The 22,218-nt window shown below is 41.7% G+C and overlaps 1 protein-coding gene across 1 annotated transcript in view; it reads left to right on the top strand.

Moving 5' to 3' along the window:
• Positions 1-577: 577 nt before the first annotated feature.
• The window catches only part of tsg101a (tumor susceptibility 101a), a 28,921-nt gene continuing 7,280 nt past the window's right edge, over positions 578-22,218 (top strand). Inside the window, exons 1-5 of the mRNA XM_048607187.1 lie at positions 578-1,751; positions 3,252-3,415; positions 4,911-5,037; positions 15,517-15,580; positions 21,232-21,335. Coding sequence (XP_048463144.1) covers positions 1,553-1,751; positions 3,252-3,415; positions 4,911-5,037; positions 15,517-15,580; positions 21,232-21,335 — 658 coding nt within the window. The 5' untranslated portion in view covers positions 578-1,552. The remainder of the gene's footprint in view (positions 1,752-3,251; positions 3,416-4,910; positions 5,038-15,516; positions 15,581-21,231; positions 21,336-22,218) is intronic.

Genomic DNA, 22,218 nt, shown 5'->3' with positions numbered 1-22,218 from the left:
TACCAGGTTGTACTTACTCATTTCTACTTGCACTCTCGGTTCATCTGTTTCATTTCAAATGCTATATGCATTCAGATACAGAGCGTTGAATTTGTCATTTTACTGTTGTAAATTCTAGTCTTGTGTTGGTCGATTCTTGGATTTGACCTCTATCCCTTCCTGACACAGTACGTTTATCATTTTCTGCATAAATACCTTTCTTTTTGGCCTTGACTTTACTCTTGGATTTATAATATCTTTTTGAATTCGATCCCTTGTCCTCACTATTTAATGTTAAATCCTATCGACTTCGCTAGTTATGTGGTACACAAGGACATCAGCCTGCAGTTCAGGTGGAGATCATCCTAATATTCAGATCTCACTTTCCCCGCACTAGTGCCAGTTCCCAAGGAACCAGAATCCACTTCTCCCATACCAGTCTGAGCCATGCATTCATATCTCTAGTCTGATTTTCCTGAGCCAATTGCACATGGCTCAGCTTCTAATGCAAACCTCAATTAAGTGCTAAGCTCCTCAAACTGACTGTGCAGAACCACCTCCTTGGGCCTGCATATGTTGTTGCTAACTGCATGGACTACAATGATTAGATTCCCCCCCCCCGCCATTGCAGGTTCTCTCCAGCTCTAGCAGATGTTCCAAGTCTCTGCAGAATAGCATCTCGAAACGTGCTCTTTGCTGAAAAGAACAATGTCAATCACCCTCACTGCATCATCCCCTACTGTCACTGCATCTGCCCGTTTTCCCCTGTTGAATGGTTTCCTGTTTCACAGTGCTTTGGTCAGTTAACTGATCCATCTTGCAGCTCTCCTCTCATCCTGAAAGCTGAAAGAACCTCAGACCTGCTGGACTATTGCAAATGCTGAGGCTGCTGTTCTCCTGCCTTCTGGGTCCCCTTATTCCCTTACCAGCAGTCTCACTTCTGTTCCTGAACACTGACCAAAACTGTTTATATTTTATTAACCTTGCTGTCAGTTATTATGCTATATTGGACCTTAGTAATAGAATAAGTCTTGATCACTCGCCAAATAACTAGCTACTTCTCGAGTTAGAGAATAAGAACCAATTCCTGAGGGTCAAAAGGCTTCTAAGACCAAGGCAGACTTTAATTCTACTCTGAAGTTGTAGGTTTTGAGGTGACTAAATAGCCTAGTGCTGGATCTATGCAGCCTGCTGCAGGTGCTGTTGGAAGTGGCTCAGAGCTCTGAATGCTCGGGTGCTCTTTCTGGTGTTAGTGCTTGACCTCCACCTGGGCTTGTCAGAGATGCTGTAAGTGGTCAATATCTTTGCAGGCTATCATTGAGAAATGGAGTCATGGTACTTGTAGGTATCTCGTTCCTCTTCTAAAATTACCATTTGATGTTAGTGAATCTATTGAACATGAGTGACTGTTTGTTTGACTAGAGGGTGAGGTTACTTTATGTGCCAACAGAGTAAGAACATTTTCAGCTCTCTTACATAACCACTACCTCCTTACCAATTACATTTCCCCATTAGTCCAAGTGTGCTGAACCATTTGCAGAATTTTCATTGCATCCTACGATGATATTCCAAGATGCTGCACTCGGTGGTGTGTTTAACCTACAAGGTGTTAGTGAAGCTCAACTCTTTCATAGATGTTTGTGGTTTTTCATTGGTCTTTCTGAACGTGCCTAACCTGCTGATCTGTTTTCCCGATCTGATTTCAGTGTTTAACAATGGTTCATCTCAGGAGCTGATGAGTCTCACTGGGACTATCCCGGTCAGCTACAGAGGTAAGGACTGAATGATTGCAAAGAAATTGCCAAAATGGGTGTAAGAAAGAGTTCGTAGGATCTTGCATCATGAGTCCTTCTTGAAGAGATTGGTAGGATTGGCAGTGCAAAAAGTCTGCAGGGGTGATAAGTGGATGGGCACATGTGGGTGATGTATGTATAATAAAAGAGGCAAACTTTGTGTAAGAGGTGTTCTTAAGGGAGGCTTTAGGAATGTCTGAAAAATTGCAATCAGAAGGCTGAGAGATTGGGTAACTGCAGCATGTCTAACAATTTAAAGTTCCTTTCAAAATATAATTTGACAGCACGAAGAAACCCTTAGGCTCTAACTTTATTACTGAAGGGGAAAGCTGCACGCATCCTGGAGGTGGGGTTTGGAGATGAATGAAGGAGATAACTAAGCTCAGGGTCTCGGTCTTCACTGGCCATGGGGTTTGTGTCACCGTTCTGACCCAGCAGTATGCCAGTTCTTGAAATTGGTAAGAAATTTGATTTGATTAAAGATAACAAGGTGTAGAGCTGGATGAACACAGCAGGCCAAGTAGCATCAGAAGAGCAGGAAAGCTGATGTTTTGGGTCGAGACCCTTCTTCAGAAATGGGGGAGGGGAAGGGGATTCTGAAATAAGTAGGGAGAGAGGGGAAGGCGGATAGAAGATGGATAAAGGAGAAGACAAGTGGAGAGGAGACAGACAGGTCAAAGAGGCGGGGATGGAGCCAGTAAAGGTGAGTGTAGGTGTGGAGTTAGTGGGGGATAGGTCAATCCAGGTTTTGGCGAACCATTTCAACTCCTCCCCTCCCACTCCTCAGATGACATGTCCATCCTGGGCCTCCTGCAGTGCCACAACGTTGCCACCCGAAGATTTGCAGGAACAACACCTCATATTTCGCTTGGGAACCCTGTAGCCCAATGGTATCAATGTGGACTTCACAAGCTTCAAAATCTCCCCTCCCCTGATCACCTCCCAAAACCAGCCCAGCTTGTCCCTGCCTCCCTAACCTGTCCTTCCTCCCACCTATCCCCTCCTCCCACCTCAAGCCCCACCCCCATCTCCTACCTACCAGCCTCATCCCGCCCCCTTGACCTGTCCGTCCTCCCTGGACTGACCTATCCCCCCACTAACTCCTACCTACACTCACCTTTACTGGCTCCACCCCCGCCTCTTTGACCTGTCTGTCTCCTCTCCACCTATCTTCTCCTTTATCCATCTTCTATCTGCCTTCCCCTCTCTCCCTATTTATTTCAGAATCCCCTTCCCCTCCCCCATTTCTGAAGAAGGGTCTAGGCCTAAAATGTCAGCTTTCCTGCTGTGTTCATCCAGCTCTACACCTTGTTATCTCAGATTCTCCAGCATCTGCAGTTCCTACAATCTGATTTAATTTAATTTGTTTTCACTACAAAATGTCAGAGTATTTGAACTGATTGTTGGCCCTCCTTCCCCACAAATTTGTTTGTTAAATTATTTTGTAACTGTGCTTTTGTTTCAATCTTTTCTTTGCAGGCAATATGTATAACATCCCTGTGTGCCTCTGGTTACTGGACAGTTATCCTTACAACCCTCCTATCTGCTTTGTAAAACCCACTAGCACCATGATGATTAAAACAGGAAAGCACGTTGATGCTAATGGGAAGATCTATCTCCCATACCTGCATGAGTGGAAACATGTAAGTATTGTCCTGTTTTAGACAAGACAGCAGTATGTTCTTTCTTGTTCCATGCAAATACTGGCACCTGTATACTTGGGAAGAGATGCATTTGGCAGCCAGTGCCCATATGCAGATACTGACAGGTTATGTTCTTTGAGGTGGTGTGAGTGTGTTGGTCAGTGGCAGGCTGGGCTCTGTCAGGAATTGGGTGCTGGGTACAGGTTGGGTAGTCCCATATGGAGTAAGAAAGCAGGTGCCAAGACCTCCTGACCCATTTATGACTCACTAAATCATGCCTCTAAACTGTTTTAGCTCTGCCATAGTCCAACAGCATTTCAATGGATCCAAAGTATATGGAGGCCCCCTAAAGATGCTCAGGCTCTGAAGCTCAGATTGTCAGTCTCTGAGATTAAGGTGGTTTACAGAGCAGAAGTGGCTGGCCTTTACTTCTGGAAATAGAGGAACCCAGCCTGATGATATGGCTGAAGCAGAGCTGCATTTCAGTTGAGAACACCTGGCTCTGAGGATCAAGGAGAACACATCTCAGAAATGTTGCCTGATTCTCAATTGAGGAAGCAGTTAGCATTTTATTGGCAATCCTGTAACATGTTTAAGACCCAGTGTGGAAGCTATGCCTGTTCCAACCGGGGTTACCATGGTTTTTGTACTTTGTTTAAATGTATGGTTCTAATCTCCACGCTACAAAATGATACCTTGAATATTGTAGTGCCCATTCCCAAATAACATCAGTTAACTTCTACTCCCTGTAGTGACTCTATATTTAAGCTTTTATTCACAGTTTAAAAGCCACATAAGACATTGAACATGATTATTTTCAACTCCTTTGAGTTGATAATTGTATTCCATTGTTCTTATGCTATGTTCTGCATTGTTGATGAGCAGTTCCTATTTTTAGCATTCCTTTCGATTGTTACAATTCTATAAATGACCTAAATCCAGGGTGAAATTCTCTCTCTGTTCCTTTTACCAGAGAGTTGTGAACAGAGCCCAGTCCATCACACAAGCCAGCCAACCTTCCACCCATTGGCTCCATCTATACTTCTGGCTGCCTCGGAAAGGCAGCCATCATAATCAAAGACCCCTCCCACTCTGGTTATAATCTCTTCCAGCCTCTTTGGCTGGGCAGAGGATATAAAAGCTTAAACACATTTACCAACAGATTCAGGAACAGTTTCTTCCCTGCTGTTATTAGACTTGTGAATGGACTTTTCAAATTTTAAATTTAGTGTTGATCTTGCTCTTAGTGCACCTCCTCTGCAGCCGGAACATTGTATTCCTCGCTCTGTTCTATTACCCTTATGCAGTTTGTATGGTATGATCTGCCTGTACTGCATGCAAAGCAAAACCTTTCACTGTATCTTGTTACATGTGACAATAATAAATCAATTGATGTGGAAATACAGCTCACACTATGCACCATTGTGGAAATGTGAAATATTTAAATGGAAACTTTTAATGTAACTCTTTCTGTGCATTTTCTTTCTTTCTGTAGCCACATTCTGACCTGTATGGGCTGATTCAGGTGATGATAGTCATGTTTGGGGAGGAGCCTCCAGTCTTTTCAAGACCAGCTGCAACTCCACAGTATCCACAATACCAAGCCACAGGACCTCCAACCAGTAAGTCGTTTTCTGAGAAAAATGTGATTAAACCCAGGAAGCTTAAGTATTCATGGCTTCAACTCAATAAAAGTTAAGAATGTCCCTTGATAGATTCATCTCATTTATTTTGTTTAATTCTCCACCCCCACCCCACAATCTGTTGTGAATTCAGTTATCTTTTAAAACCCTGCCAAAATCTTGCGTAGACAATAAATATTAGACTATCTGACAACAGAGACATTAGCAACTAAATATAATTCATCTTTAGCTAGTTCTTCAACATGCCTCTTGCAATGGAGTCAGTGGAAATCATTAACGGGAGAAACCTTGGTCGATTGTTTTCTCGCTAACTGAACATTGAAAGCAATAATGACTCGGTACTACATCAACAAGAGCAACAGCCTGAAAAGTGCCTTTAGACTTTATAAGGTATTCCCCCAAGGCACTTTACAGGAAGCAGGTATTAAGATGGATGACTAAAATCTCAAAAGAGGTGACCTTGAAAGAATATCCTAAACGAGGAGAGAGAGTAGTTTTGGGAGAAAATTTCAGAACTTGGACGCTAGGCAGCTGAAATTATTGCCATTGATGGCAGCACAATTAAAATCAGGGTCTCTCAAGAGGTGAGAATTAAAGCAGTGCATAAGTCTTGGGGAGTTGTGGGATTGGAGGATATTACAGACATCAGAAGGGTACAAGATCATAGAGGGATCTGAAAATAGGATGAAAATTTTTAAGTCAAGGCGGTGCTTAACCAGGAGTCAGAATAGGTCAGTGAACAAAGGGGTAACGGGTGTATAGGATTTGGTGCAAGTAAAGATATAAGCAACAGAGTTTTGAATGATTTCAAATTTGTGGAGAGTAGAATGTAGAATCTGGCTAGGCATACATTACAATACAGCTATCCCTCATTTAGTCGTACTAATGTGTTCTTAAAAAGAGCATGCTAAATGAAAATATTCCAAAAGAAAATCACTTTCCCATAAGAAACATGAAATGCAGATGGGTTATGCTTCTAACTTTTAATTCTCCAAACCCTTTGCCTTGAACAAACTGGCCCCAATGCTTCCCCAACTTTCTTGACTCACTATTGTTCCCAACTCGCTTGTCTTCCAACTCTCTGCTTCCCTTTCAGGCCCTCCCTACTCATCGAGTCTCCTGTTCACCACCACCTGCTCTGGCTCTTTATTTGCTGTGACTGAGGGCTGAGGTGAGGGGTGGTGAGTAAAAGCGAACGAGACGAGCTGAGAGTGGGAGGGTTGCCAAGCAGGATGGTGAGGAAAGAAAAGGTCAGTGTGTTTTCAAAAAATCTAAACCTATGTGATTGCGCAAAAAGTGAAAATAGCATCAGCACCAATGGGAAACATCCCCAATTTACTAACCATGCCAAAATGAAAAGGTCGTATTGCATGCTTTTAACCGTGAACACCTGTAGTGAAGTCTCAATGTATAAATGAGGGTTTCCTCAGCAGATGAGCTGAGGTAGGAAAGCAATCAGGCAGTGTGATCGAGTTGGAAATAAGCGTTTCTTGTAAGGGGAAGGACGTGATCGGAAGTCATCTGTGACAAAGTTGCAAACCGGCTGGTTCAGCCACAGGTAGTTATCAGGGAGAGGGACAGGTTGGGATGGTTATGGGATAGAGTTTGTAACTAGATTCAAGGACAACATCTTTGGTCTTCCCAATATTTAATTAGAGCAAATTTCTACTCCCCCAGTATGATCATTTAACAACTATGTAGGAATCCAGAGAGAGAGAACAATGCTGAAGACACCCATCTATATATGAAAACTGTTTCCAAATAATATTGCTGAGGGGCAATATGTAAATCAGATATAAAAGGGATCCAAGATATTTCTTCAGAGGACACAAACATTAATGGTGCAGAAATGTGAAGGAAAGCCATTGCATGTGATACTTTGGTTAGAGTTAGGATCAATCCTGGTTCAACAGACAGTGCAGGATGGCATGCCAGGAACAGCACCAGGCATACCTAAAAATGGGTCAGCCCAGTGAAGCTACCAAACAGGACTACTTGCATAAAACAGCAAGTGATAGAGCCAAGCGAGCCCATAACTGAACAACCAGATCTAAGGTCTGCAGTCTGCCACCTCCAGTCGTGAATAACGGTGGGCAATTAAACAGCTCACTTGATAAGGCAGCTCCACAGATATTTCCATCGTCAATGATGGAAGGGCCCAACACATTAGTGCAAAAGATGAGGCTGATGCATTCACGGCAATCTTCAGTCAGAAGTGTCCAGTGGATAATCCATCACTGCCTCCTCCAATGGTCCCCAGCATCACAGATGGTAATCTTCAGCAAATTCAATTCACTCCATGTGATATCAAGAAATGGTTCAAGGCACTGGATAATGCAAAGGTTGTGGGCGATAACAACATTCTGGCAGTAGTACTGATGGTTAATGCTCCAGACATGCAGCTTTACAACCAAGCTGTTCCTGCACAGGTACAACACTGGCATCTACTCAACAATGTGGAAAATTGCCCAGTTATGTCCTGTACATAAAAAGCAGGGCAAATCCAAGCCAATCAATTACCATTCCATCAGTCTACTCTCAATCATCAACAAAGTCATCAGCAGTGTTATCAAGCAGCACATGGTCAGCACTAACCTGCTCACTGATGCCCAGTTTGGATTCCACCAGTCACTCAGCCTTGTTTCAAAAATGGGCAAAAGAGCTGAGTTCCAGCGGTAAAGTTACAATCCTTGGCATCAGGGCTGCATTCAATCGAATGTGGCACCAAAGAGCCTGAGCAAAACTGGAATCAGTGGGATTGGGGGCAAACTCTGTTGGTTGAAGTTAAATATGGCACGTAGGAAGATGGTCGTGATTGTTGGAAGTCAGTCATCTCAGCACCAGGACATCTCTGGGGGAGTTCCTGAGGCACAAACATCTTCAGCTGCTTTATCAATGATCTCTCCATCATCATGTCAGAAGTGGGGATGTTTGTTCTTGATTGCACAATGTTCAGCACCATTTGCAGATACTGAAGTAGTCCATTTCCAAATGCAACAAAATCTGGACAATATCCAGACTTGAGCTGACGAGGCAAGTAATATTTGCACCCCTCAAATGCCAGGCAATGACCGTCTCCAATAAGAGACAATCTAACCACCACCATCTTCTCAAAGGCAAGTAGGATGAGCGGTAAATGCTGGCCAACCAGCGACGCCCATTGCTCACAAGTGAATTTAAAAACAATAGAACCAGGTGAGTACAGCCCCACTCAGCTGATTGATTAACTGACTCTGAAGAGGTAGTGGAAATCGATAATTTGGTCAACTGCGTTAAAAGCTGCAAACCAGTCAGGATGGCTGAGGGATAGTTTGCCTTTGTGATAAGAATGGGTTTAGTGCAGGGCAGAAACCTGATTGAAGGGACTTAAACATGGCTTTATCTGACTTTATAGATGTATTAAACCTAGCTGTCTCTCTCTTACTATCTCTATTTGAATGTCTCAGATTGCATGTATTGCTCTTTGAGCGTTTCAGTTGTTTTATTACAAAGCTGTTATCTGATAGGTATGGCTAACAATTCATGGTGTACCTTTTATCAACTGAATGCAAGGAGGCATTTCAGTGAAGTGTCGTAAGTCAGAATTAAAAGAAGTAGAATTTCCTTGTATGTTCTTCAATATCCCATTTACATTGACCCTGCAAAATTTTCCGCTATCTTTAGATAATCCTTGTAAAATTGCTAGTGATTATACCTTTACTTCTATGCAACTTTGTGCTATGTTTCCTGTTGGTATGTTATGTTTGGACTTCTCTCATGTGTACGTTCTGAAAATATTTTAAAATCTGTTTGTTGTGTGTTCTGGCCAGTGTAAGAAATAAGTGCCTCAATCTTGCTGTGTTATGACCCCATTGATGATAATACTGGACTTTTGCCTCAGTGCTCAATCTATTTTTTCTGCATCTGTGTTGCCGTGTTGCCACCAGCCAGCAGCACGTTACTGTGGTGAGGCAGAGACCAAGAGGTGTAATTTCTGGGTTTCTAGTGGTAAGAGAAGAGAAAGGAAAACCTTGTGTCTAAGCTCGAGTCAGCTCCCACCATGTGTCAGTTAGCTCACAAATTGATCTAAACTTTATAGGTCAGGAATATAATTCCCACTAATTCGCTCATCACCTCAAAGAATTCGATCAGATTTGTCACGTATGACCTCCCCTTCATGAAGCTGTGCTGAGTCAGCAATTTTACCCCACACTTCCCAATACTCTGCAATCTCATCTTAATAATAGACTGTAAAATCTTACCCGTGACCTAAATGTCATGTCCTGTCTTCTGTCTCCCTTACTTCTTAAACAAGGGTGTTAGATTAGCTGTTTTCTAGTCCTCTAGCACCCTCTTTGAATTCAGTAATTCCTGAAAGATCATCACTAATGCCTCTACAATCTCCTCAGCTATCTGTTTCAGGGCTCTCTGGGGTGTAGTCCATCTGATCTGTGAGATTTATCTATCTTTAGACCTCTCAGCTTCCTCAGCATCCTTTCCTTAAAGATGACCACTGCGTGCACCTCTGCCCCCGACTCTGTTGAAGTTCTGTTATACTACTGGTGTCTTTGACCATGAAGTCTGATGCAAAGTACCAATTCAATTCCTCTGCCATTTCTTTGTTCTCCATTACAATATCTCCAGCCTCAGTTTCCATTGGTTCGATGTCCTCTCTTGCCTATCCTACAGAGTGACTACTGTTTGAGAATCTTTACACTACTCCTACCAGTGTCGTCTTTCCCTTGCTGTTTTTCTTTTACCTCTGCCCAAATGGACTATATCATCTCTGTCTCAACTGTCCTCATTTCATCTCTTACTATCAGTGCTACTCCATCTTTTTCCATTCCTCTTGTCTTTCAAAAAAGGTCAAATGTCCCCAAGTGTTGAGTTCCCAGTTTTGATCCTCTTGTAACTGTTTCCAAAATGACTGAGATCATATCTATTAACGTTGAATTGTGACATTAGTTCATCTATTTCAAATATTTTGTGCATTAAGATATAAATTCTTTAAATTTGTTATATTATCAAATTTCCCCACAGTTTTCGATTCCTTGCTGCAATATGAAACGTTCAAACATTTTGTCCCTTTCTATCGATCTCTGCCGCAGAGACTGAGCTTCTGCAGCCCTCTGTGGTGGAGAATTTCAAAGGTCCATAACGCTCTGAATGGAAAACCTTCTCCTCATCTTGGATCTATGTGTCATCCCACTTCTGTTTAAATAGTGCCCTCCTGGTTCTAAACTATCCAGCCAGGTGAAAACATCTTACCTGCATCCACCCTGTCCATCCCTTTTAAGTATTTTATAAATTCAATGAGATCGCCTGTCATTCCGTGAAGCCCTAGAGATTACAGGCCCAGTTTGTCCAACCTTTTTTCATAGTACAGTCCGCCATCCCAGAGCAAGTCTGGTGAACCTTCGTTGCGCTTCCTCTATGGCAAGAATATCTTGGATAAGGAGACCAGCACTGTATACAGTGCTTGAGGTACAAAAGGTTTGGTTACCAAATTTGCTAATGATGTAAGGATCAGTCAGAAAGTAAGTTGTGAAGAAGACATAGAGGCTACAAAGAGTTATAAGTTGAGTGAGCAAAAATCTGACACATGGAGTATATTGTGGAGTATAATGAGGGGAAATGTGAAATCGAACAATTTCACAGGAAGAATAAAAATGAAGCAGGTTATCAAAATGATGAGCATTTACAAAGCTCTGAGTTGCACAGGAATCTGGGTGACCTAGTACATGTAAAAGTTAGTATGAAGGTAAAGCAAGTAGTTAGGAAAGCTAGCAGATTTTTATCAGTTAATGTGAGGGAAATTGAACATGCTAGTAGAGAAGTTATTCGTCTTTTACGTAGAACGCTAATGACACCACATCTGGAGTACTATGTACAATGTTGGTCTCCATATTTACGGAAATATGTAAAAATGTTCGAAGCTGTTGAGCAAAGGTTTACTGCTCTAATACCTGGATTGGAAAGGTAGTCATATGAAGAAGGGTGAACGGGCTAGGGAGGTATCCACTTAAGTTATGACTGAATTGGAATGTACAAGGGAATGTCCTCTTAAGGGAATCTAGAATTAGGGCTCTCTGCTTTAAAATAAGGATCCCCACATAAGACAGTGATGAGAACTTTTCTGTGAGTTGAGGAACTTTGGAATTCTCTTTGAAGGCCAGTGAAAGCAGAATCTTCAGATATTTTCAGGTCGATAGGTGGTTGCTAAGCAAGGGATGAAAGGCTATTGGGGGGAGTGGGGGTAGGTAAGTGAACTAATCAGATCAGCCATGTTCATTGTGAAAGCTGCAGCAGGCTCAAGAGACTGGGTGGCTTATTGCTAATTTATATGTTCATTTATAACATTCAATCTGACTGCTGACTGCATTTTGTTTTCTTTGGGGACACTTCTTTTCTACCTGAAGATTGATGACTGACAATGCTGTTGTTCTGGAGTTAGGTTTGAAAAATATACTGAGGGCTGCAGCATTGTGGTCCAGTGATTATTTCAGCTGCAGTTGCAAACTACACTTGAGATTCAGCTCTGAATGCAAGTATCGGTCATATTGTTAGAGAGCAGTCCTACATGATTTGAAACTTTGGCAATTGTATTTGTTCCTTTATGTTGACTGAGGATTTGTTTGGTGCTGCCTTTGAGATGTGATGAGTTGAAGAGATGGAATAAAATTACTTTAACCTTTTTGTTTTTGCTTTGGGGTTGGGTAGTGTACTCCTTTCATGGTGAGATTTACTCTGATTAAAATTTGTTAGGATTTTGGGTGAAAGTGACTGTCTCAACTGCCTACTATTTTTTTCATTGAAGATTCAGATTGTGTGACTTCCTTCATTTTGTCAAGATCATTCATATTCCAATTGCTTTGACCAACGTTATGTCTGTGTTCCAACCTGTCTAGGCAACATTTGTGAGCCTCTGCTGTTTTACTATGGTTTTACCGTTTCTGTTTATAGGACACACCTGCCACAAATTATGTTTGCCAAAATATTGGCATGACTTTGGGGATTGCATGTTTGATCCCCAAGTGTGGGTGCATTGTTCAGTTGATGACAGCATGGGTCTTGTGGACCTGCATCTGATTTCTGCAAGCCCTAGTAACATTCAAATGAGGTCATCCTGCACTCTGATTCTGCTGTTAGCTTCTTTGTTTGATGTCCCCATTGTGCTCTGCAGCTCTGTTTCCCATCTGGCTTACTAATAAGCTTTAGGGAAGGAAATCTGCCAGCCTTCATGTGATTCTAGACTCAGCGGTGTTGTTGACTCCTAACTGCGCACTGAAATGGCCAAGTAAGCCACTCCGATCAAGTGTAGTTTGGGGTGAATAACGTATATTGGCCATAATAGCAATGCTCTCTTTTTCTGTTTGCCACTTTTTGTAATATGATCAGGCTCCGCCATTATACATGTCTAAAGTAGGCACCTTTTATGTATTGAAAGAATGAGATTCATTTTATAACAGGGCAGGAGTAATATCAGATAAAACAAGGCTGAGCAAAGGCTGCTCATTTCTTTACAACATGTTGTTTATAATGAATATATTTGAAAGTTGCATAATGCAGAGTAATAAATAATGAATTATCAGTAAAGATACATTCAGTTCATTTGTATAGGCTGTTGAAAACAATTCGTTGGTTATTTATTTGTTTTATGACCTTTCTCCTCAATATTTATCTTGAGATTACAGCTAGGCTACAGTCCCATAACTAGACTCAATCTCTTAGGATTGAAAATTGGGAAGAGAAATTGTATGTTGACCTTTATTACAAAGGTACTGGACCGAAGAATAAGGGAGTCTTGTTATAATTATGTAGACTTTTGTTGAAACCTCTTGAGTTCTCTGCATAGTTTTGGCCTTCACATTGAACAAAAGAACAAAAGGGAAGTACGGCATAGGAACAGGCCCTTCGGCCCTCCAAACCTGTGCTGGTTATCGTGCCCTGACTAAACTAAAAAACAAACCTTCTGCCCTTATTCGGTCTGTATCCCTCCATTCCCTCCCTATTCATGTAACCATCCAGATGCCTCTCAAATGTCGCCAATGTCCTTGCATCCACCACCACCTCTAGCAGTGCATTCCAGGTTCCTACCACTCTCTGCGTGAAAAACTTTCCTCACACATCTCCCTTAAAATTTTGCCCTCTCACCTTGAACCTGTGCCCTCTTGTAATTGAAATGGGGAAAAAGCCTCTAACTATCCACCCTATCTATGCCTCTCATAATTTTGTAGACCTCTATCAGATCTCCTCTCAGCCGCCATCTTTCCAGTGAAAACCATCGTAGTCTTTTTAACCTTTCCTAATGGCCAATGCCCTTGAGACCGGGAACGTCCTGGTGAACCTTCTCTGCACTCTCTCCAAAGCTTCCAAGTCCTTCTGGTAATGTGGCGACCAAAACTATACACAATACTCCAAAAATGCGGTCTATCAAAGGTTTTATATAGCTGCAAGATGTTTTGCCAACTCTTGTACTCCATGCCCTAGCCGATGAAGGCAAGCATGCCATATGTCTTCTTAATCACTTTGGCCAGTTGTGTTGCCACTTTTAGGGAACTGTGGACCTGCACGCCTAGATCCGTCTGAATGTTAGTGTTCCAAAGGGTTCTGCCATTAGCAGTATCATTCACACCTAAATTTGATCATCCAAAATCCACCACCTTGCATTTGTCTGGATTAAACTCCATCTGCCATTTCTGTGCCCAAGTTGCCAATCTATCTATACCCTGTTGTATCCTTTCACAATTGTCAGCACTATCAGCAACTCCATCAATCTTCATGTCATCTGCAAACTTACTAATCAGACCACCCACATTTTCCTCCTCATAATTTATATATACTACAAACAACAAAGGACCTAAGACTGACCCCTGTAGTTACCGGTCTCTATTCTGAAAAACACTCTTCCACCGCTACCCTCTGTCTTCTCTGACCAAGCCAGTTTTGTAACCATCTAGCCAACCCGTCCCAAATTCCACGTGATTTTAGTTTTTGTTTTATCAAATGCCTTACTAAAATCTATATAAACTACATTCACAGCTCTTCCCTCATCAATTATCTTTGTCACCTCTTCAAAAAATTTGATCAGGTTGGTGAGACGTGACCTTCCCCGTATGAAACCATGCTGTCTGTTGCTAACCAGTCCATTTTTTTTCCAAATGTGTATATATCCTGTCCATCAGTACCTTCTTCAAAAGCATCCCCACCACAGATGTCAGACTGACCAGCCTATAATTTCCTGGATTATCCCTGTATCCTTTCTTAAACAAGGCAACAACATTGCCTCGCCTGTGGTCAGGGAGGATGTGAAGATATCTGCTAATGCCCCAGCTATTTCTTCTCTTGTCTGTCACAGTAACCTGGGATAGATCCCATCTGGACCTGGGGACTTGTCTACCTTAATGCAATTTAGGATGCCCAAAACTTCTTCCTTTAATATATTGGCATTCTCTAGAGTATTCACACCCTCATCCCTGACCTCGGCATCAGTCACGTCCTTCCCTTCGGTGAGTACCGATACAAAGTACTTTTAAGGATCTATTCCACTTCCTGTGGCTGCACACATAATTTCCCTCCTTTGTCCTTGAGTGGACATAGTCTTACCCTTGCTACTCTTTCTTACTATATGCATAAAAAGCCTAGGGATTCTCCCTGACCCTATGTGAAAGAAGGATATACTTGTCTTGGAAGTGGAAAATAGAAAGTTCACCAGATTTGTTCCTCAAATGACAGCACTGTCTGTCTTGATCCCAGCTGATATTATTACTCGACATCAGATTGAAATCCTGTTAGAGTTTTTAGTAGAAATGGGTGTTTGGTTCTTTAACAGTACCCAGAAATGCTTAAAGGCATTTAATTTGAAGATGAATAAGTTGCCTGTACTTCAAATAGCACAAGATAAATGTTTATGATGCAGTGTGCTGTGGAGTAATATGATGCGTGTCTGTAGCTCAGTATCCACAGAGAGCTATTTGCAGAAACCAAGCATTTTCCCATAGGTGAGTAAGAGTCAAAATGTATCTGAAGAATTGTTGCCTTCTCATGAAGGCCTGTAATGAAGCATGTTATGTGAAGGAAAGCTGCAAAAGGATATAGGAAAGAAAATAGAATTGCATGCTGGTCCAAAATAAACAAGTTATTGCCCAATCATTCTAATCAGATTTGTTACAGGGTTATGGGGAAAAGGCAGAGATATGGGATTAGCTGAGGAGCTCTTGCAGTGAACAGATACAGACATAAACTGAAAGGCTGTCTGTACTATAACCATTCTATGCTAGCAACTAGATGTGATAAATTATACAACAGGGTCAAAATTGATGTAATGGTGTGAACCATATACACTGGATAAATGTTTAATGCACAGCACATGCTATTTTTATAAAATGACCATTGGTAAGACTTAGATATGCAAACTGTTATGTGCTGTTTTTACATGACCATTAATATGTTCTGTTTATTTTTCCTTTTTTGTCTCAGCTTCCTATATGCCTGGAATGCCAGCTGGAGTTACACCATATCCATCTGGCCACACCAATGCTGGGTATGATTTTTACTTGCAAGAGCTTTAACAGAGATTTGCATTCTAAAGCTATTTAGATATTTATTTGTACGCTATATTTGGTTGCATAATTTTGGCTGATACTCTTAAGCAGCGTTCTCAGACTGTGACATTGTTAGTTGGTAAACTGAAGTCCATTCTACCTGTATGAGTGGATGTGAAAGATTCATTGCACTGATGGATCCAAGATAAAGCAGTTCAGTAGTCAATCCTTCAATGAAAGTCAGGTATACCATACTTTGAGATAACAAGGTGTAGAGCTGGATGAACACAGCAGGCCAAGCAGCATCAGAGGAGCAGGAAAGCTGACGTTTCGGGTCGAGACCCTTCTTCAGAAAAGAAGCTCCAGCTCTACACCTTGTTATCACAGATTTTCCAGCATCGGCAGTTCCTACTATCTCTGTAACAATTTTAATACCGTACTTTGGGCAAGATGTTTAATAAACTAGTGTAAAACACAAACAGTATTTGTGTCTCATAATTCAGCCTGATTATACGGGCTAATCTTAACAGCATAAAGCGTTTTCAAACCAGGATCAGTGAAAACAAATTCACCATGTTCTCAGACCAACACCAAGATGGAGATGCATGGTTGCTTCTACTACTTAATTTTTTTTTGGCTGTGGCATTGCTGGCTAGACCAGCAGTTAATGTCCAAATCTAATTGTTCTGGAGAAGGTGGTGCTGAGTTGCATTCTTGAACCATTCCATCAGCTGTAGGGACACCCTTAATGCTGTTACAAAGGAAATTCTAGCAATGGTGATATAGTTCCGAGTTAGGATGGTCAGTGACTTCAAGGGCAACTCTTGCAGATTCTGGTGTTTATATTCATCTGCTGTCCTTGCCCTTGAGGGGTAAGTTTGAAACGTTCTTCTGGAGGAGTCATGGTTAGATACTAGAGTGCATCTTGACGATGATCTACGCTATTACTATGCAGGAATGGTGACTTTTTTTCCTTTTAATTCATTCTTGGAACATGGGCATCGCTGACTGGCCAGGATTTGATGCCCATCCCTAGAAGGGTTGGTAGGGGTGAGCTGCCATCTTGTACTGTTGTAGTCCACATGCTGTAGGTTAACTCACAATGCTCTTGGGGACGGAATTTCAGAATTTTGACCCAGTGACACTGAAGTAGTGGTGATATATTTCCTAATCAGGCTGATGAGCAGCTTGGAGGGGAACTTGCATTTTCTGATATTCCCACATATCTGCTGCCCTTATCCTTTTAAATGGAAGAAGTGGTTGTGGGTTTGGAAGGGGCTGTCTAAGAATCCTTGCTAAATTTCTGCTCTGCATCTTGTAGATAGTACACACTGTTCTTAATGAGCATCAGTGGTGAAGGGAGTGGATGCTTGTTAATGTGGTCCTAATCAGGCAGGCTACTTTGTCCTGAATGGTGTCCAGCCTCTTGAGTGCTGTTCCAGCTGAACCCATCCAGGCAAGTGTGGGGTATTCCATCATACTCTAGACTTATGCTTTGTAGATGATGCATTGGCTTTGGGGAGTCAGGAGGTATGTTACCTGCTACACTATTCCTAGCCTCTGGCCTGCTGTTGTAGCAACTGTTTATGTGGAGAATCTAGTTGAGTTTTTGGTCAATGGTAACCTCAAGGATGTTAATATTGTGGCATTCAGTGCTGGTAACACCATAAGCCGAGCACGAATCTTGTGATGAGTGGGCCCAACACAAGCCCCTACTTACTTTCCCCAGGCAAACATGGGACCTGGCATCTGAATTGGTGGCTGCTCCATCCATGAAAGGGCATCAGAGCAACATTGAGGTGGGCCCAGTGGTGAAAGAAGCAGCCTCTTGCAGAGGCGGAGGAGAATCAACCCAACAGTGAAAGATGGCATCTGAAGTGTGGTGACTTCATTGGTTGGGTCCGGTGTCGATGGCGGTGCAGCTATCATTGAGCTGGCTCAGGACAGGTGGACTTTCTCAAAGCTAATCTCTCTATTTTATCTTATTCTTAACATTGTTCAAAATGGCACTGGTTTATGGCAATACTGTAAAATACACGTGACAATAAAAAATTATTCATTCAAAAAAATCATTCATTGAATGCCAAGGTGCAGTGGTTAGATTTGTTACTTATTAGAGATGGTAGTTGCCTTGAATTGTGTGGCCTGAATGTTACTTGCACTTTTCAGCCCAAACTTGGATATTGTTCAGATCTTGTATTTGAACATTGACTCTTCAGATACTGAAGCAGTCTTCAATGGTTCTGAACATTGTGCAATCATTGGTGAGCATCCCCAATTCTGACCCTATGATGGAGAGAACATTGAGTGATTGGAACTGAGTGATTGATCTACAACAACCACAGTCATCATCTTTTGTGCTAGTTATGAATCCAACCAATGGGGATTGCCACTGACTCCAGTTTTGCTAGGGCTCCTTGGTGCCACACTCAGTTGAATAATGCTTTGATATGAAGGTTAGTCTAACTCATCGCATCATTAAATTTCTCTCTTTTGTCCATGTATGTACCAGGGCTCTCATGAGATCAGGAGTCGAGTGGCCCTGGCAGAATCTAAACTGTCAATATTTGTTTGCAAGTGCTGCTTGATAGCACTGTTGACGCCCCTTTACAATAGTTACTGATGATTGAGAGTAGACTGAGACATTAATTGGCTGGGTCAGGTTTGTTTTACTACTTTGTGTACAAGACACACCTAGGCAATTTCCACATTGTTGGGTAGATATTTTAACTATGCTGGAATAGCTTGGCTAGGGGTTCAGAGTTCTGGAGCACAAGTCTTTGGTATTATTGCCAGGATATTGTCAGAGCCCATTGGCTTTACAGTATCCAGTGTTCGTTGCCATTTCTTGACATTACATGAAATGAATCGAAGTGGTTGAAGACCGGCATCTGTGAAGCTGAGGACCTCCGAGCCTGAAGTTAATCACCTATTTAGGAGTTGTAGGAGAAGGTGGCTGTAAATACCTCAGCTTTGCTTTTTGCATCTGTGTACAGGACTTCCCTATTATTGAACATGGGGATATTTGTGCTACCTCCCATCTTCTGTTAATTTTCTTGCTTTCACCAGAAATCTACATCTTGAAATGGTAGGACTGCAGAGCTTAGATCTAATTTGTTAGTGGTGAGATTTTTTAACATCGTCTATTGCATGCTGCTTCTGCTGTTTAACATGGAAGTAGTCTGATTTGTGGCTTCACCATGTTGATACCTCATTTTTAGCTATGCCTGGTGCTCCTCTTGCATTCCTCCTTAAAGCAGGGCTGATCTTTCAACCTGATGGTAATGGTACAGTGGGATATGTAAAGGGCCATGAGATTACAGGGTTGAATACAGTTCTGCTGCTGTTGATGGCCCACAGTGCCTCATGGGCACCCAGTTTCCAAGTTGCTAGATCAGTTTGAAATCTGTCCCGTTGAGCGCACAACATGTATGAAGGTGGAGCTTCAGCTCTACACCAACTGTATGGCGATCATTTCTTACTGATACTGTGGACAGACTTATCTGTGACAGGTTGGTTGGTAAGGACAAGGGTCAAATAGATTTTGTATCTCTTGTTTCCTTCAACCACTTGCTGTACGCCCGGCAGCTATGTCCGTGGGTAGCAAGTGAGTCTGCTGAACCACTTGGCAATGGATTTTGAAATTCCCTGTGCCCTTGCCACCCTCTGTGCATCCACCAAGTCCATGTGCTGAAGATGCTTTAACAAGACTGTAACGTTGACTACTGCAGGCTTTTGACCGAGGGAGAATTAACAGATGTATGTCAAAGTAAACTTGGTATGTGCAACTCTGGGGAGCATGGGGTAATGCTGCTTCTATATAGTTGCTACTCTTGTCCTTCAAGGTGCTGCTGTTTGGAGGTGCAGCATGATTAGCTGTCATGCGTCTTGGACGTGATATACAGTGAATCTGAGAGATACTGGTTGTGCAGGAGTGAATGTTTAAGCTGGAAGATGTCAGTCACGTTGATTGTGTTGTTCTGAATAATATCAAGCTTCTTTTGTATTGTATTTCACTGTATTTTTCTTCAGCATTTGGTATGTAAACCATGCCTAACCAGGCAAGTGGGGAATATTCTATTGTAGCTTGGTGTCTTGTCTGTGACAAAGACTCTTTGGGGCGTCGGAGATGAGTTGCAGAATACCCATCGAGCTGCTGTTGTAGTCAAGCAATTTCTGTGGCTGACCTAATTGAGTTTCTAATCAGGGTGAGCCTCCAGATGATGGGGATTTGGTAATGTCATAAGGTAGTACTTAGTCATTATTTTTAAAAATGGTTATTGCTTAACACTGGCATCATTTAAATGTTGTAAACTACTGTAATTTTGGGTCAGAAGTTTGTTTGCTTTGATAGAACAGCAGTATAAGGAAACATTGGAGCTACGTAAATCAGATTCTGAAATAGCTGTGATTACAACTTAATAAGGCTTAGTTTCAGGCCCAAATAAAGCTGAAAATACTGAAGCCTGGCAGCATCTGTGGAGAAAGAAACAGTTACTGTTTCAGGTCAATGCCCTTGTTGATAGAACTGGAAAGATAAAAATATCAAGTTTTAACAAGTGTAGAGGTGGCGAGGAGAAAGAACATTCTCTTTTTGCCTGTGATAGCCTGGGAGGAGAAGAATAAATTACTTCAAGGGATAACGGTGAAAGGCAAAAAGCGGTGGTAATGGGTCAAGCACATTCTTCAAAGTGATTAACAGCTAGCAAACATGTGAAAAGAATTGAAAGAAAGTATTTTTGGTACCTTTTTTAAAAAGTGTTAAAGTAATTTTTGTTATTAAATTGGCTTTTGCGCATTAAATCAGAGTATGTGCAATTGGAAATTATCAGTGGATCATTGGTGTTAACAAATACTTTTCTATGTAATTGAAGAGCATGAGAATCGGACCATCAAGAAGTGCGTTCAACTGAAGCAATGCATGTGAATAGTGACACATTTTCCTTGAAGTAAAGAAGTTTAATTGCATAGTTTCTAAAAGATACATTAAGATGCAATAAATTTCAATATATGTTGCTCATGGTTATGATGGTCATTGTTTCTGTTTCAGTGAGTTGTGTCCTGCTGACCCTTGCGTGCGAATCTCCCAGAGGGCTCTTGTAGCATAATGGTAGTGTCCATGCCTCTGAGGTAGGAGGCCTTGGTTCAAATCCCACCTGCTCCGGAGGTGTGTAATAACATCTCTGAGCAGGTTGATTAGAGAGTATCTTAACCAGGCTGTAAGTATTATGCCCGCAATTGAGAGGTGAGAGGAGGACAAGTTTACGGTTTGACTCAATTGCAGCTGCAATGCATTGATGCATTTTAATTTTGATGGTATGTAGATACTGCAATTAAATTAACGTTTTGAGATGTGGGTGTTATTTGTGGTGATAGCCAGCTTATCAAATAGATTTGTTTTTAATGGCTGAAATCTGTGCCTATTATTTACTGGTTTCCAAATACTCATGCTGATTATGTAGTTGGAGGCTCCAATAAAAAACAGTCCATGTTTTTTATGTAGCTTGTTTCTAACAGAATCTTGGATTTTTTTTCTTGACAACCAGTGTCAGTCTGTTGCTCGTGTACTTTACTGGTACTGTTTTCTTCTTTTGTCAGTTTTGTGTGCAGCAATAGCTTCATTCTTTCCTTTTCTTCTTCTTATTTCCAGTGGTTTTCCTGGATATCCATATCCGCATTCAACCTCATATCCTCCAACCACAGGCACGGCACAACATACTGCATATCCCAGCCAGTCACCTGCTGCAGCTGTTGGTAAGAACTAGGGAACCATTCACTTTCCATTTTAATTTCCTGAAAATAATTGTAATAACTAAGCAAAAAAAAAATAAATCTTAGTTTTTGGCTCATGTTGGTTTAGTTCTTCTAAAGAGATGCACACAGAAAGATTGGCTTAGTTCTGTTGATCATTATGCAGAGGAAAGGGTCTGCAGCTGCATTCTGTCTTGGTAAGTGCCAAACTAAACTCAACCGAGACAGTCATGTTGTCGGGTGTCAGTTTCTCTACCAACTTTCTCTCAAACATCATTAAGATTTCACTGGCACAATATCTTTCCAGTATCTTAGCAAGTGGACATTTTTTTCATTCATGAGCCCAAACTGAGGCATCACAGCAAAACATGTTCCTGTGCACTGCCTGATGGCCTTGTACATATTTTCCATTAAATGTTACAGTGGTCAAGAGCAAGAACCCTGTTTGACTCTACTTCATCGCCCTCTTCTCAGTGCAAAAGCACCAAGACCTTTTGTAATATTTTAATCAGACGAAGGAATCAGGTCCACATACTAATTTATATGGTGCAGCATTTGACCATGAGACGGTTGAAGGCGTTTCTTAATGTCACCGTGCTATATCAGGAACAGAAACCTTAGCTGACCTCTGGCATCTAACAGATTTGCACGACAAGCTTTCTTAAGTTTAACAGAGAGGAATCTTCTAAATTTGCTGACTCTAAAAAGACTTGAGACACTTCAGCCAGCCACCAGCAACAGTTCTGGTTTGAAAAACCTATTTCTCATTTGTGTACCTCCAACTTGAGATTTCTTTGGGTATAAAACCAGCATGTCTAAATTACTATACTGCGTACGTATTTGTTAGTACGAGTGATTTTGTTAGTACGAGTGATTTTGTTAGTAC

The sequence above is a fragment of the Rhincodon typus genome, chromosome 17, assembly GCF_021869965.1.
Source record: "Rhincodon typus isolate 14 chromosome 17, sRhiTyp1.1, whole genome shotgun sequence".
In the NCBI taxonomy this organism is placed as follows: Eukaryota; Metazoa; Chordata; class Chondrichthyes; order Orectolobiformes; family Rhincodontidae; genus Rhincodon; species Rhincodon typus.
This window is presented reverse-complemented; position numbering and strand designations above follow the sequence as displayed.